At 42.1% G+C, this 16686-nt stretch overlaps 1 protein-coding gene across 11 annotated transcripts in view; it reads right to left on the bottom strand.

Moving 5' to 3' along the window:
* SYNE2 (spectrin repeat containing nuclear envelope protein 2) overlaps positions 1 to 16686 on the bottom strand; it is a 298118-nt gene that overhangs the window by 25691 nt on the left and 255741 nt on the right. For all 11 annotated transcript variants that reach the window (XM_070513755.1, XM_070513754.1, XM_070513759.1 and 8 more), the window contains 3 exons: positions 12460 to 12615; positions 9936 to 10094; positions 8891 to 9057 (listed from right to left, as the gene is read on the bottom strand). In XM_070513755.1, the coding sequence (XP_070369856.1) occupies positions 8891 to 9057; positions 9936 to 10094; positions 12460 to 12615 (482 nt within the window). The remainder of the gene's footprint in view (positions 1 to 8890; positions 9058 to 9935; positions 10095 to 12459; positions 12616 to 16686) is intronic.

Below are 16686 nucleotides of genomic sequence, written 5' to 3'. Positions count from 1 at the left end.
AGAAGTCTAGACTCATGGGGTCAAGGGTACACTGGTGGGGGCGGGGCAGGGGTAAGTGCATTTTGGGTGCCCGTCTTTGCCCCTCTATAAACATTTAACCATTTTTGTCTTAGGTCCTACACAGATCCTGAGGACTCAAAGATAACTGAAACATCGGTCTTATTCCTAAAGAGCTAGTGGTCTAATTTAGACATTTATAATATAACATCGGAGGCAGTCAATAAATTTCTTCTGAATGAGTAAATGATGTTCACTCATACCTTCGAATGTGTCTTTTTCGTAAGAGGTGGCCATGTTATATTTTAAAGAAAAGATGTAAGGATCAGAGTACCTCTGAGCCATCTTTCCACAAAACAATTTCCTGCCACTATGAGCCACGCATGCTCCTAAAACTTGGTTCCACATTAGGCACGTGAAGCACTGAGAAACACACACGTAAATCACATGCATACTTAGGGCAAATTAATGGGGAAGGCAAGGTGGGAGGGAAAGAAAAGAAGGAAGTTGTCAAGAAGCTACAAAATATCCATCCAGTCAGGATTTAACCTGCTCTATGTCCCAACCTCTGACCAAAGGCATGATAACCCAGAATGCGCGGTGATATAAATCAATACTGTTCCTCAGATAATCATGTTACAACTTACTCTAGACACTATCCAACATCCTGTTGAGTTTGCATGGTTCTGTTCTGTACAGACTGCATCTAATGATCACCTTTTCCAGGTCAGGAAGTACGTGTCATTTGCCAACCCAGGCAACCGATCTCCACGTTAGGCCTTGTTAATATCGCTCTTAGAAAAATTTAAATCTCGAGTTAATATTGGGAAACAAGGAAACTCATTCAGAGACCAGACCGCTGGCACAGGGAAGGAGCCCCAATACTACATTACATCAACCGCCAAGGTGTTCTGTTCTCTGCACTGGCCTGTTTCACCCAGGTGCACTCGACTAACGCTGCTCTCACATACATTTCCACAAATCATATTTCTCCAGAAAAAACAGCATGATTTCCTGAGTTGAATTCTAATTCTGAGGATTGGGAAAACAATTTTTAGGTGCAAAAGGAAAGTTTTTCACCTGTGTAGATTATTGGAAGCCTTGAATAAAACTAAAATATTTTTATATGAAATCAAACAAAATCAGAATTTTGCCTAAGAAGAACTACAAATTAGAAGATCTTTTGCAGGGATTATGGGTAGAAATGCAGAAAATCATAAAGTGAATTAAGTTTTTCTTTTATTTTAATAGTGATGGATCAGAATATAACATTTATGAACGCTGCTCTCCCTCCAAACCAAACAAAATCTAGGCAGGTTAGTATCATCCTATGTATCAAGCCCAAGTCTGACAATGTGTGATGGAGGCTTCAGATATCAAATTCATGTGGAGGGAATAATACACATTTCAGTCCTATTCTCTATATGCTAAAGGGTCTACAGTTAAATTACAAAGGCCCTAGATCAGCGTAAGTTAAAAAAATTCCTATGCCAATGTGGACAGCATAACAAAAAATAATAACGAAAACTGAGATGGTCAAAGTATCTGAATTTGCACTAAAACAGACAGAAGCTCAGACCTGTGGACAGCTGTCAGTTGCTAAAATTGTACAAATTCTGTACAACTGCATCTTTTTGAGTGAGTAAACATCTTTATAGCAATACAATCAATTACTTTGAGATCCTGAAGACCTGATTTAGGGGCACAGACGTTACAATGCATTTGAGCTCATCGCCTCTTTGAAGCATTTATGTTGCTGGAGGACTTCCATTTTCCACCCAGCACAATCACTTCTCTCCCCGGCTCGTCAGAGGCTGACTGCAGACACCACACGCACGCTGACACTGAGAAAGAACCCATCCCCCGATGGCTGAGCACACAGACTCCGCGGCCACCATCTCATCAGTAATTTCTATTGTAACCAAAACGAGAGAGTGAGAGAGCAAGACACACAGAGACAGCAACCACCCCTCGGCCATATGCAAAGCTAATGACTGAAATGGCACTTACTGTTGACGAGAAAAAAATCATTCCTTATGTTGATTGAAAGCTCCAAGTTCCGAGCTGCCCCTGCACCTCCACCTCCAGAGGACGAGGCAGCCCCTCCCCCGCCTGGTGGGCCTCTCCATTCACTGGTTCAGCATCTTCCCCAGGCCGCCCTCCCGCAGGCTCCCGTGGGCACGGCTTGCTCACAGCCACAAAGCGATGCCCGCAGGAAAGGCAGAGAGCTGCTTCTCGGCTAACTGCAATTTTTAATCTCAGTTTTCTCCTTTCCAATAAACAAATATCTCCAGCTCTTTTCTCTCTCTTTCACACACACACACACACACACACGCGCGCACACACATACAAACACACAGTCTTTGTTCTGACGTTCAGGATTGCAATACTGGGGGAAGAAAGTCACAGTGTTATCTTGGCTATGGGTTATTTATGAAGTGTTATAAACCAAGAGAAGAAACATTTAGATTTAGGGCACAGAAAAGAGGACTTCTGTTCTCGTCAAATTAAATCTTCTCTGATTAGGTTTAAAAGAAATGGTGAAATCTGAAGCCCCTGAGTCCGACAGGAGTGCCTCCCTCCTGTCCCCCTAAAGAAGAAACTTCCCCGGGGGGTTCTGCCCTGCCTTTTTAGGTCCTGTGTATCCTGGCTCAGGAGGGGAAGAGAGTTCATTTAGTCCATTCCTCTACTTTTTGCAGGAAAAAAAAATTCTATCTCACAGCACAAATGGAGTTCAAGACTCTGCAGAGGAGGAAATTGTGCAGTTCTTGTTGCTAGCTCCTCCTAGGGTTTACCATAATGTGAGTATCTGAAAATTCCTCTGCACGCCAACCACAGTTCTCAACGCGAGCTGAAACGGCTCTGCTTACGGAGCACCCTTGCTTTGCGTCCAGCCCCTTCGAGGCTCAGCCCCAGCCTTATTTTGAGACTTCACAATATCAATCATTTCTCATGGGTCCCTCCAGCCCAACATTTAGTCATTATTACATCCCCACCTTGAAACACCGCAGACACATTCTAGATCAGTCAGATTACGAGTGTGGATTTGGAAACAGTTCTCCCCAAATGCTGCATTTGACTAACTTGTGCTCACATTCTTGGCTGTCCTTGGGACCTGCTACATATGACCCCCCAAGGCTCATACACTGGACCTGCCTGATGCTGGACACCAGGCTACTGATTGCTCATTGACCCAATGATGGCTGCTGTCCCTTGGGGAAGCTCCCCAACTCTCAAGAAGCCATTTCTGCAGGGCTTGGGAGCAGCAGTCACCTGCTCCAGAGGAGGAATGATGGGGCTGAGGGGAAGGAAAAATGAAAGGGGAGAGGTCGACCTCACATCTGGCTCTCCCTGTGCTAAATTTCTAAATCCTTCCAAGCCCACTGGACGAGGCAACCTGTTAAGACCAGAGCAAGTCAACTGTATGACTAGCAGCATTGTTTGGTCTTCCAAAAGAACCTTGAGACAACACAGATAAAAAGAGAGCAATGAAAAACTTTATCAGTTTAAAAAGGCACATATCTCCCTGCTCATTCTGCAAGGGATGGAAAAACAATCTTAACACACAGTTGCCATGGCAGTAACTGCTGAGTTTAAATGACAACATTTTAATTGCTACTATTATAAAGTAGGGGGGTTTTTCATGTTGGTAGGTGAAATGTGAAAATTACGCTTAAAGTTTTTTCATGGACTTGATCCTTCTGATGGCGAGAGAGCTATCTAGTCTAAACAGGAATGGACCATATGCTAGTATGTCTGAGTAAGTTCCCCCTTCATAACATTGGCTTAAGGATGCCAAGTCTATTAATGATGCTACCATCAAAGAGAAATTAGGAGAAAGCTAACAATATTCCTGACATTTAAGGCCCCCATGTTCCTTTTCCATAATAAACATTTGGAAAATACAGATAAGCAAAATTCTTTTGGAAAACTAAAATCACCAATAATGCCAACGCCAACAGATAACCAACGTGAACGTATGTCTTTCTGCTTAGCTGTCTTGTCTGTCTCCTGCATTGAAAGCTTTCACCAGATCCTTCCCACGTGCTGCTAGAAAGAGTCTTCAAAAAGAGCCACCCTTCCACCCATGTTTCTGAATAGGCTCTGCCAACACAAACGACCAGCAGGGTGACTCCCTAAGGACACACGGCTTGTGCTTTATAGGACACAGCTGAGGCTCTGACTAATGAAATGGGGAAGGGGTTGTGGGAAACAACAGTAGATGGATTTTTAAAGACTTCAACTACTAGAATTTTGAAATCAAGGGTAGCAAAGGTGAGATTACGTGTGGAGCTGAGTCTTTCTCTGGCAGGAGTCCCTCTGAAGGGAGGATGGCCGGGGACCCTCTTTTCAGAGCTTTGGTCTGTGCTGGCTGAAGCAAGTCAGCTTTGCATCTTTTTGTCCATCACTCAACATCCTGTGCCTAAGCTGTTCTTATTAACAGGTAGCCTAGCTTCCTCCAAAACAGAGGATCGCACATATTGGTAGTTCTGAAAAACAACTTCTCTAATTTACTCCTCTCTCCTCCATTCAGGTTTTGCTGGGTCACTTTTTAAAGATGTCTGAGAAAACATGAGGAAGAGGAGGAGCTAACAACTACAATTAAAAAAAAATTCACTCTTCATTTAATCTGTCAAATGAGCATAGTAGGATATAATTAATATTTCTTGTCATCAAATCAGACTGGGTTCTAGAATAAATCATACCATTCACTAAAAAATATATAGTGCTTCCAATGGCCTTTCTGTTGATAAAATTAATAATGTGTTTTATAAGAGTATAGATGTCACAAATGTAGGAAGCTGCCCAGGGGCCCACGAGGACTGCTTAAATCTCCTGCAGCAACTCTGAAGGAGAGCCAGTTCCCTGGATTTTAATGCCCACCTCAGGGCCTCTGTGACCTTATGTGAGGTCTTTACAAGCAGAGGAAAAGCAGTGGTTTGGGCCTAAGCCCCCTCCCATTCCTCCTCTATGCGGCCACACTGAGCTGCACCAGAGGCTAGCAGTGAGTGCGTATGGACAGACCTAAGGGTCCCAGGTTCTTGTGCCGAGTTTATCAACAAGGAAACAGGCTCACAGAGGCCACAAGACGTGTTCAGAGAAAGTGGCGAATCCAGAATTTCTGCCTCTTGGTGCAGCACATGTCACGTCATCCTGCTGCTGGCTCTAGCTGTGTTCCCCAGACCAGCACCACTAGCAACACCTGGGCACTTGTTAGAAATGCACATTCTCAGCCCCACCCACACCTACAGAGTCAGAAGCCCTGGGGGTGGGGTCCAGCAACCCACGTTTTCATGAGCCTGCCAGCGATTCTGACCCACGTTAATTTAAGTCTGAGAACACTGCTCTAGAGTAAACAGTAAATTCTACACCGAGTTCTAGGTTCTAGAAAAATTCTGATAAACTACCTTTAAAAGTCAAGGTTTCAAAGGAGCCAAGTGCTCTTCCGACATATGGTGCAGGCAGACGGACAGATCCCAGGTCCGCCCCTGCCCTGTGCAGAAACGCTTCTGCCCGGGACCAGTTATTCGCCCTCTCGGAGCTGCAGCGTCCCTCTCTGGAGGGACAACCGACCTTGCGGGTTGTTGCAAGAATGAAATGAAATAACATATATGAGGAGCCTGGCGCTTAAAAAATTAACAATGGTTTCTTCCCCTACCCAGCCCATAATGGAGCCTACTACTTGAAATGATCAGACATTTTACATGCATTTAAGTAACCCTGTCTTTCATTTTTAGCAATTCTTTTGAAATTTACATTTTGCTGAGAATGAACCCAAAACAACAGACCTCTTTTGGGTGAATTAAACCTGATTTGTTGAGGTCTTGAACTTCTGAACACCCTTCCAAACTTTGAAGTTAAAGGCTTATAGTTAAAATCTTGAAGACCTGAGGCTGGGTACCTGTGTAGGATCTCCCTTCCAAATCTTACCTAACATTTTTAAGAAGAGATGTTGCCCCCTGCCCCAGGAGTGAAGCAGCAGAACACTGAGCAGGACAGAAAAGGTTAACCAGTGGCCAGAATTCTTTGGGCAAATGAGGCCACAAGTGTACCCTGCAGGGCTGCAGGTTCTGGTGGGCAGTGTTCAAACCTAAATTCTGCAGCCTGTGCCCCCCCCTTCCTTGATAGTGTGATACGATCAGCGTCAGAGATCAGACAAGGAGCTGATTCTATGTGAGGTCTATTTATGGCAGGTCCAAGCTTGCTGCCTCAACCCACAGATTCCCCTGAAGGGTAAACGCCAACTAAGACTTTCCTAGACTCTCAGCCATCTGTCTCAGCTCAGCCCTTGCTTTAAGGTAAGATAAGTTATTCCCTCCCTAGTCCCTCAACTTTGAGGGGATTAGGTTCTCAATACAGTCTACTCATTTCAGCGTAACAAACTAGAAGGGTCTGGGGCAGAGGAGAAGCAACACAACTGCTTGAGTTGAAATCCTGATTGCCTCACGTGTTGGTGATGTCATTGTGCACAAATGACTTAACTTCAGTGCCTCGGTTTCTTCATCTGTAAAATGGGATAACAGTATCTACCTTTCAGGATACAATGAAGATTAAGTGAAAATATACCTAAAAAGCACATTTTTAAGAATATAGCTGGCAGCCAATATATTTGCTACTACTTCAACTCCTTATTTTGCCAATTGCTCCTTCCAAAAACACCCCACTGCAATTTCACCTGCTGTTTTTTCCCTTTCCCAGGAAGGAATTGGCTAAAGACAGGCAACCAGAGAGGAGAGAGGAAAATAGCCTATTAAACTCTGAAGTGCTATAACCAAAGCATGAATGACTCCAAATGGACTGTCAGTCTAGTCTTCACGAAGCATAATCTAGATCTCACTCCTGAATGATCTGTGAACAAGCACAATGTCATAATACCCTTGATTAATGCCAGGCCCAAGAAGACTGGGGATATAAAGACAATGGTGACAAAGACATGCTAGCCACAATTTACCTAATAGAAATGATCTTATTCTTAGGTACTATGACATTCATTCATTTCAACAAATATCTGAAGCACTGTTTCAGGTGCTGGAAAGAAGTCAAAGAGATTGGTCTCATGGAGGAAAGACCTCTCACTATTAGACATAATGGAGGGAATCCTCTTCTACTCAACAAACATGCCACTTAGTCTTGGAGTCTTAAGGAAAAACAATGATAATAACCACTCATAGACGCTGGCTCCCATGTGCTGGTCCTGTGCCAAATGCCAGGCACATGTCATTCATCCCCACAGAGGCCTCTGATGTGAGCGGTGCTGTTAGACACATTTTGCAGATTTGGAAACTAAGGCTTAGGAAGGTGAAATCACTACTCAAGTTTCCAAGGTGAGTAAGTGTTAAAGTCAGGCCTGGCTCAAAATCTGTGCTCTTAATCCTCACTTGGGTCACCACCATGGATTTCTATTGATTTTTTTTTCAACTGGCAGTAGAGAGAAGTTGAATTCAGCCCAGCTTATACTGCTAGCCAAATCACCCTAATATTTGTCTTTAGCAGACGCTGTTAAAAACCATGAATGACCCAAACTTTATTTAGAAGGCCAAGTCTTTTGTTGAGATTTAAGACTTGGCCCCAACTTACCTTTCTAGCTTCATCTCCCACACTGGAGCCAGCGGAGCTTCTTGTCATTTCCTAAACAGCTTCTACACTGCTCTACCCGGCACCTTTTGTCCCCAAAATGTGTTTCTCCTTCCCTGCCACCAGTAACACTTCAGAATCCCAACCCCTTATTCAGGACCATCTGGGAACACCACTCTTCTGTAAGGCTCTTCCTAATCCCCACCCCCGGTCCACGAAGATGAGAACTGAGCTCTCACACCATTTTGCTCTACAGCGGCTCCGACGTCTGCTCCCATTAATGTAATGGGCTCATCTTAACGTCCCGCCTGTCACTCTCACAGCACTTAGCCTGGTGCCTTGGCTGAGTGAATCAGGTTTGCTTACCGTTTACAATAAACAGAGATAATGGAAATACCATATTATTATGAGTATCTTATTTTCAGTACTCCCCAATTCTTCATTAACCTTACAGGTTTCTCTTGTATATTGCACATTATATATGTGTTCAAAACGTCTGAGCGCACTGTTGTGTAAAAGACTCGCTCAGCCAGTGGAAGCACGACGCTGCATGAGTGGTCCCAAAGCCGAGCGATTGTTTTTGTACGTCATGTTGCAACTGAAAAACACTTTGGCTGGGGTGTCTTTGGAGAGAGACTTTGAAGACAGAAGACATTTAAAAGCTTTGAGAGGCATCATCCTCGTTATTTGGGGGGGCAGATAAAATGATCAGTCTTGTTTCTGACGAGGTTGCGCTGGAGAACACAGCTTTGATGTATAGTCACAGCCTCGCCTCCCAGGTCCACACCTTCGGACCAGATGCGCACTGGGGACCTGGTGTGTGCATGCCCAGCACACACTTCCAAAGGGTCCCTGCCTTGTGTGTGCTGAACCCCTGTGGTGGGGACAGTCAGGGACCTCCAGAAGCAGCATCTAGAAACCCGTGCCCTGACTGACTTGCATCTGCCACGCATGAGAGGGACAGGCAGGAATGATTTCATCCAGGGGACAGCAATCCTAAAGCAGAGTTAGAATTTCGAAATAACACCTCCCCAAGGATCTCTTTTCAAATTCAGTATCCAACTCTCATTTAAACCTAATCTAATTCATGTAAAATTTTAAGCTAAATAAACAAATACATTAAAGTGGCATATACTAAAATATAACCTTCCTATAATGCTGAAATAAGAATTTCCACTCATTTTTACTGAACTTTACATTTCTCTTTAAGTTTACAGATCTGCCGGATTACCTGAGAGGAGGACTGGGCTCAGTTTCTAGATCTGTGAAGTGACCCCTGTACCTCGGGAGTAGGAATCATTTTTAGGCAGTTTCTTACCTTGATCCAATGACATCAAAAAGATGTTGCCAGCGGTCATTAATTTTGCTAAGCTTGTCATCGATCTCAGCTGCTCTCGTCTGGTTGCTGGCCTTGATCAACTGGTCACCCATTTGCTTTAACTGTAACTTGTTTTCACTAAACAAGTTTATTTCTTCCATGCAGTCCTGGCAGAGGCAGCAAAACAAACCCTGAAGTACTACCGAAAAGTCATTTCTTCGCCAGCCATAAATACAGTTGGCCTTTTGAAATTTCTTTTTCCACAATTTTCACCATCTTTATTCATTAATTTTTGTCAGATGGTTTAGTGGAGCATGTGGGAGAGAGATGGGCAGGAGCCGCCCCCCGACCCCCAAAATTGTTTAAAAAATAAAAAACTTCTCACATCTGTTAATTCTTCAGTATTAGCTAAAAAAGTCAAAGGACCCACTCAGCACATGTATAATATATAAAGCAGTAGTTCCTTTCTTAATTCAATAGGCCTGGTTTCCCCTCACAGCTTTCTTCTAAGCCAACCTACCTGGGAGCTGAGGACAAGTGAATACAACCAAACTAGCCTAATATATCAATAAGAGTTTTGCTGAGGTTTAACTGAGTGGCATTTTGGGTGACTGCAGCAAAAACGCTCTTTCTCCCTTTTCGTGGGAATTAGTGACCATCTCAGACTTATGAGTCCCATGGCTGTCAGCCTCTTCCCTTTGGCAAGGGGAGCTCCTTAACGATAACCAGAGAAGCCATAACTTCCTTAGGGTGTGAAGCGATGCTTAAGGAGATGAGAGTGCCTTCTCTGGCCAGGCCCCCTAACCGAGGGAAAGCAACCCCCCTCAGTACATACCATCATGCCCACCCAGAACAGTCCCACATTTCCCATCTCTCTGGAATCCTCACTCACCAGTTCTTCTCTGAGAAGAAACAGAAAGTCCCTTCAAATTTCTAAAATGTTATTGGAAACATACCTATAACATTATACGGCTCTGAGGTGGGGAGTGGAGGGCAGAGGATACCGCAGTATCCTAGCTGCACCCACCTGGGGACTCCTGCTCACCTTCTGTAACTTTTCAATCATCTCTTCAATGCTAATATCTGCTGTCTGGAGAACTTTGTTTTCCATCTGTACCAGCCATGCACATAACTCTTTATTTTTTTCATTGAACACAATCCATGAATTGAGTCTGTCTTCAATCTCCTGTTTTCGTATAGCCACCTGGAAACGAAAATGCATTTGGCAGCTGAATATAGGCAGGAAGGAAAGTGTTTTTCTTCCCTTCCTCCCACCAAAAGGACTATGAATTTCATTCATTTTAATCAGTGACCCTCTAGATTTAAATCATTATGTTTTTGCCTCTTAAACACTTAGGGTTCAACATCAAGAAAAGTTTTATACTTTTGATAAATACCATAAAAGGCATCTAAAAGATTAAAGTGTAACTGACCGAGAGGATTCAGTTTTATCCAATACAAATGTATTATCAGGTTATATTAAAAATTAGAAACAGGAAAGGTTAGACGAATGCATTAAGCATCACCCAAATTTCTTCTGTTCCTCATTCTTTCAATATACATTTATTGACTGCTTGCTACACGCTAATTTATAACTCTATGACACCAATCGTTTTGCCTTTTTAAAAATGACAACTCCCGGGGCCGGCCCCGAGGCTGAGTGGTTAAGTTCCCATGCTCCACTTCGGTGGCCCAGGGTTTCACCAATTCAGATCCTGGGTGCGGTCTTGGCACCACTCCTCAGGCCATGCTGAGGCGGTGTCCCACATGCCACAACTAGAAGGACCCACAACTAAAAATATGCAACTATGTACCGGGGGCTTTGGGAAGACGAAGAAGAAAAACAGATTGGCAACAGATGTTAGCTCAGGTGCCAATCTTAGAAAAAATAAAAATAAAATGAAAAGAAGATCAATTCTTTATTCCTACTTAAGGCCAATGCCCTGCCTTTAAATCTAGATCACAATATAAATCTAACATTTGTAATGCAAAGGGAGCACAAAAATTAAAGTCATTTCCATGTTTTAAGGATATATTTCAAAACAAAGCAAAATAAAATAAAAAACAATGCACACCACTCATTCAATCCACCTTCCCATTATACACTATGGCTTTGGATGGAAACCATGAAAATGGAACCAAATACTGGTCTGCAGTGAACAGGCTGACCCCAAAACACCCAATGCTCTATTACGCATGAGCAACACGTAAGCTGAAATCAGCAAAGGGTCTTCCTCCTCACAGGGTTCAAATTTATTACTTAAACAAACATAAATTTAAAGAATGCAAATCAGCCTTTCTAAATGTACAAAAGTATTCCCAGGTCTTAAAAATCTTTAGAATCTCAGAGTTGAAAGGCATAGCTAAAAGTTCTTTTGGTCAAGTTTTAACATCCCACTTTAAAGATGGGGAAACTGAGGTTGAACTCCCAGAAATTTTCCTGCTATGCACAAAAAAAACCTCTGCTCTTTTCAGACTGAGGCAAAATAACTGATGCTTGTACATCCACCCAGTGAAATGTATTAAGAAGGCTCAAAAAACTATCCCTAAAAAAACAAGTTTTGTGTTTCCATTCCTCAGGGCATCTATTTATTTAGCATTTTAAAATCCTGGCACTTTGTACAGCATCACTTTGATTGGTTTCATAATGGTAACAATTAGGAACATCTGGGCCCCAGTCTGTGCTTCTTAACTTTTAGGATAATTTTCATGTATTCTAAATATTTCCTTTTATATAAAATGTGAAAAAAATTCTAAAAGGACATTTAAAATTAGGATACACTGTGACTATCAAAGAAAAACATTTTACTTTATTAAAATACATTCAAAAGGGCCTGAATTTCAACTTTTAAATACCTCTCCTTAATTCACAAAAATGAGATTAAGGAATTTATTTTTCTTAGAATTATGTGTTCTTAAAACAAAATCCTATTTGAACACCCTTTAATGCCATCCTGATCCTGTCACAAGTACATACTGTATAACATCCTAACCGCAATCCGATTCTTTCTATGTAGAAGTGAACTGCTGAGATACTAGTGTAGCAGCTGATCATTTCATTAGCTTCAAAAACCAGCTGCTTGAAATAAACATCGGACTTCATGTGAAGGCAGACTCTTAGATAACAAGCCCCTGTGCCGGGCACTAAGTATGACTCTGCTGTTCGCTGGGCCCAGAGAAGAGCTACTGCAGCGATGCTGACCGCTCCAAGACCACCCGGGACCTTGCTGAAGTCCTGATTCGAATACACTGATTGGTACCTGTCATTGGTACAGGACAGAGAGCAGTGTGCGCATGGCGGCCCAAAATTACAACTTTCTCCCTGACTTAAGGTGATTCTTAAAGAAGCTCATTAAAAGCATGCAAAGTTCCAGCACTGAGGGCTGGAGAAACAAAGGGTCAAATCTGTTAAACCGTGTTGCTGCCTTCTAAAGAACAGCATCTGGCCCGGTCTCCAACTGAAAAGGGCCTCGGGCTCAATGAAATTAAGCTCCTTTCTACTCGGTCAGGCCTTCGGAGACATTTCAATAAACGCCAGAAGAGCCGTGCCCTGCAGTTAACTGACTTACCCTTAAGCAGAGGTCCTCCCATTGTCTGTGCAAATGCTCTATTTGCTCCTTCAAAACCATCACGTCCTCCACAAGAATGTGCTGGGTTAAGTCAGTCTTCATAGTGGGAAGTTCTTTCAAGTTCTGAGTCCAGTTAGCCAAAGACTTCTCTAGTTCCTGCATTTAAACACAAGAAGGAAAGAAAAAAAGAAAAAAAAAAACCCTTCAACTCAAGCTGCTGTTGTTTCCAAACCTGTAGGCTAATCCTTTGATTGGACTCTGGGGGAGGGGAGAACAGGGGAGGGGGCGGGACCTACAGAATGAGAAACAGCCCCGGGCGAGCGTCTGCAGTTGTGGTTGGCCAATTCCTCACCATCTATTTTCTCAAAGGAAACTCGTTTCTACCTTTGTTTTCATTTCTTCAGGTAGTTCAGACTTTTATATAATTAATTCTATTTTAAAGTCGTGTAAGTCTTTACCTTTACTCAAAGGAAAGTATTTTTGGAGTCTAGCAACAATCTCTCTTTCTCACACACACACTTTTAATCCTGAAACTATTACAGAAATGTTGTATAAAGTGTGATTTCCCATTTTTTAAAACATGTAAGAAATGCATTGTTGCTGCTGTGGCAATCACATAACAGCTTTGGTTCAAAGGGAATTATTTTGGTTAACTTTTGAAAAGAATGAGTATAACTGAAGAAAAAATAAATCATTCCCTAATTATTGGCAGATTGGTTAGCAGAAAATTTCCTCTGGCTCTGCAGACATTTACTTCTTAAAATGAAGTGTGTGTCAAACGAAAACTTTTGTATGCTAGTACTTAATCAAGAAAATTGCTTTCACAACAGGGGCGGTACAAGGAAACAGCCCACCGGTGAGTCCTCCAGATTTTTCCTGTGCTTAGAATTCTTCCTACTTAGGCATATTTTAATGGTCTCCATTCATACCTGTCTATTGGAATCTGAAAGAAAAGACTACTTCATTTACATCAGAAATAAGTCTGAGGAGTGGCAACAATACAAATGTGTTAACTCTGATTGATTTTCAGAGTTCTAAAAGCTACACTGGCATGATTTCGCAACTTGCCAAGAAGAATTTACGTTTAATAAAATGGTCCAGAGAATTCTTTTCATTTATTTATTTTTGTGAGGAAGATTCACCCTGAGCTAACATCTGTTGCCAATCCTCCTCTTTTTTTTTTGCTTGAGGAAGATTGTCCCTGAGCTCACATCTGCACCAGTCTTCCTCTACTTTGTACGTGGGATGCAGCCACAGCATGGCTGATGAGTGGAGTAGGTCCACACCGGGATCTGAACCTGTGAACCTGAGGCTGCAGAAGCCAGAGTTCACGGAACTTTAACTACTTGACGGCAGGGGCCACCCCCAGAGAATTCTTTTTAAAGGTTGCATGGAGATCAAGAACTAACATCTTTATGAGAAGACAAATCATTCCTTTAAATTTTTGTTACCCAGTTTTAGCCTCACGGTTCTACTAGAGGGGATGAGAGCAGATCCCGCGGTGGAACACTTCTACTAGCCATACGGCATAAAGGGGCAACTCGAAAGGGGAGGGATACCATTCACTGACTCATACTCAAAGGCAGCTCAGATGCCTGCACACGGGGCAGTTATCCACAGCCACATTTAAATCAGTTTGGCTTGGATACTTGGTTTCCTCCTACAATTTGAAAGGATAATTAATAGATGTAGAACTTTTGAATAAGGACATTTTATAGTTCTTAATAAATGCTGCCAAATTGTGTCCTCAAAGAAATGACTTTCTCCACATACTTTGTGGTGGCAAGTTCTATGTATTTTTTTGGCAAGTTGAATATGTGTAATGATTCCTAGTTATTGTTTAAATTTGTATTTCTTAAATTACTAGCCTGAAATGCTATCCACTCCTTCACTCTGATGCTTCCACAGACATATTTAGTTAATTCCTGACATTTTCAGATCTAAGACACAAAGGTCATTGCTCACAGGAGCCTTCTCTGGGTCACTGGACAAGGTTGGGACCCCTGTTTTATGCTCTTTTAGCCCCCTGTCCTTTTCCCCTCTGATACTCACCATGCTGACAATTATTCACACACACGTACGTATGCATATAGGGGACTCTGGTTAACATGTGCGTCTCCAGCAGTCCAGACTATCAGCTCCCTGCTGGCTGGGGCCATGACAACAGTGCTCACCAATGCATGGCCCACTCAGCCCCTACCACATGCCCGGTGTAGAGTAAGTCCTCACACATCAAAATGTATGCTTGAAAGGAAAGCAATGTGGCAGGATGTCTCAAGAGCTTTAACATGTTCATAGGTCTTAAGTGAAAAAAGCAAGGAATCAAACAAGCTATAGAGTGAGGACTACTGTGGAAGTTTTTTACGGCTGATGCTCACTGTTTGTATAAACATTTCAAAAATCATGCTTCCGGGGCTTGCCTGTGGCTGAGTGTTTAAGTTCGCGTGATCTGCTTTGGCTACCCAGGGTTTCACGGGCGCAGACCTAGCACCACTCATCAAGCCATGCTGAGGTGGCGTCCCACGTAGCAGAGCCAGAAGGACCTACAACTAGAATACACAACTATGTACTGAGGGGCTTTGGGGAAAAGAAGGGAAAAAAAAAAAAAAGATTGGCAATGGATGTTAGCTCAGGGCCAATCTTTTTTTCAAAAAAAAGTTTTTGCCTTAAAATACTCCAGATTTGTCACCAAACTAATTGCCAAAGAGAACACGTCAGTCAGATAAGTTTCCCTTTTTTAATTTAACCAGATAAATTGTCTGTATTCCAAAAACTACCTATAAAATTCCAATTGCCCATATAACACGTGATGTAAAACTTGAAGTTGTTTGACCATGTAAAGTGGTGTGTCGCATAGGCCTTGGCTGGACTCTCTAATGTCTCTAGGCACGACAGCATTTAAGCCTTTGTCCGTGAACTCAGTTACTGTTGGGATTGTCAAGTCCCATTTCTCTACACTACCATTTGGGTAAAAAGAGGAGCAAAAAATAAACGTGCATCTCTATAAATATTGGCCTGTGTATGCACAGAATATCTTTGGAAGAATGTGCAACAAATCTCTAACACTGACTGCTGCTGTGGAGAGGGAGTGAAGGGAGAAAAAATTTTCATGTATATCTTTTGTACCTTCTGAATTTTGAACCGTGTGACTATATTACTTATTCAGTAAATATTTTAAAGTTCAAACTGTCCTAAGATTCAATTGACAAGTTTTATGAACACAGATGTCTACTATAGCAACTGTCATAATAGTGAAAAGTTAGTATATAAAATATAAAGAAATTACATATATGTATATTACATATATTACACACCCACACACACATATAAACATGTAAAGCAATTTTTCCATACATCAACTTGGCTGTAATGGGAATGTAATTTTTCAAGGAGGAGAGTAAAGCTCAGACTGGTCAAGAGGCTAGCATATCTCCCCAAGCGACTCAGGGATGATAAACATTGTCCTAGACAGGCTTCAGATTACTGGGGATCTTTCTGGAATATGATCATAGGTTGAATGAACTCAATGCTCTTGGCCTCTCTCCCTGATTCTTCCCACTGAGAAATAGAATGCTGAGGCCACGGAAGCTGAAAGGATCCTACTGGAAAGTGAGGAGTGTGATACTTGGGAAAAGCATGCCTATGCGTGGGTTTATGGTTTGTATTCTGCACAAGTGTCTAGACTTTATGGAAGTAAACTCTATGTATCAACTGAGAGAGTGACTCCAGATTCTTTCATTTGTTACTAAAGTCTAGATCTAAACCTAAAGATGTAAAGATGGTAAAAATTTTGAAGATTAGGGATAGATAGGAACCTTCTCAACCTAAGAAAGTCATCTACTAACACATCGCCAGCAAATATCATACCAACAGTGACATCTTAGACTCATTTTCTTTAAAATCAGGAACGGCACATAGGAGCCAGTAAGCAATACTTCTACTCAACATTGTTCTGGAGGTACTGACCAGTGCGGAAAGAACAGGAAAAAAAGTATAAGAATTATAAGGAAGAAACAAAAAAGTCATTATTCACAGATAGTGATTGTCTACATAGACACTCAATAGAATAGATAGACAAATTATTGGAATTAACAAAGAGTTTAGCAAGATGGTTGAATGTAACATCAATATACAAAAAGTAGTTAAATTTCTAGGCACCAGTGATACATAGTTAGAAAATATAATTAGAAAAAGGCAGTATTTTCAATGGCTTCAAAAATAACACAC

Source organism: Equus asinus, chromosome 7 (genome assembly GCF_041296235.1).
Source record: "Equus asinus isolate D_3611 breed Donkey chromosome 7, EquAss-T2T_v2, whole genome shotgun sequence".
NCBI lineage: Eukaryota > Metazoa > Chordata > Mammalia > Perissodactyla > Equidae > Equus > Equus asinus.
The sequence above is the reverse complement of the archived record's forward strand: the minus strand, read 5'-3'. Positions and strand labels throughout refer to the sequence as shown.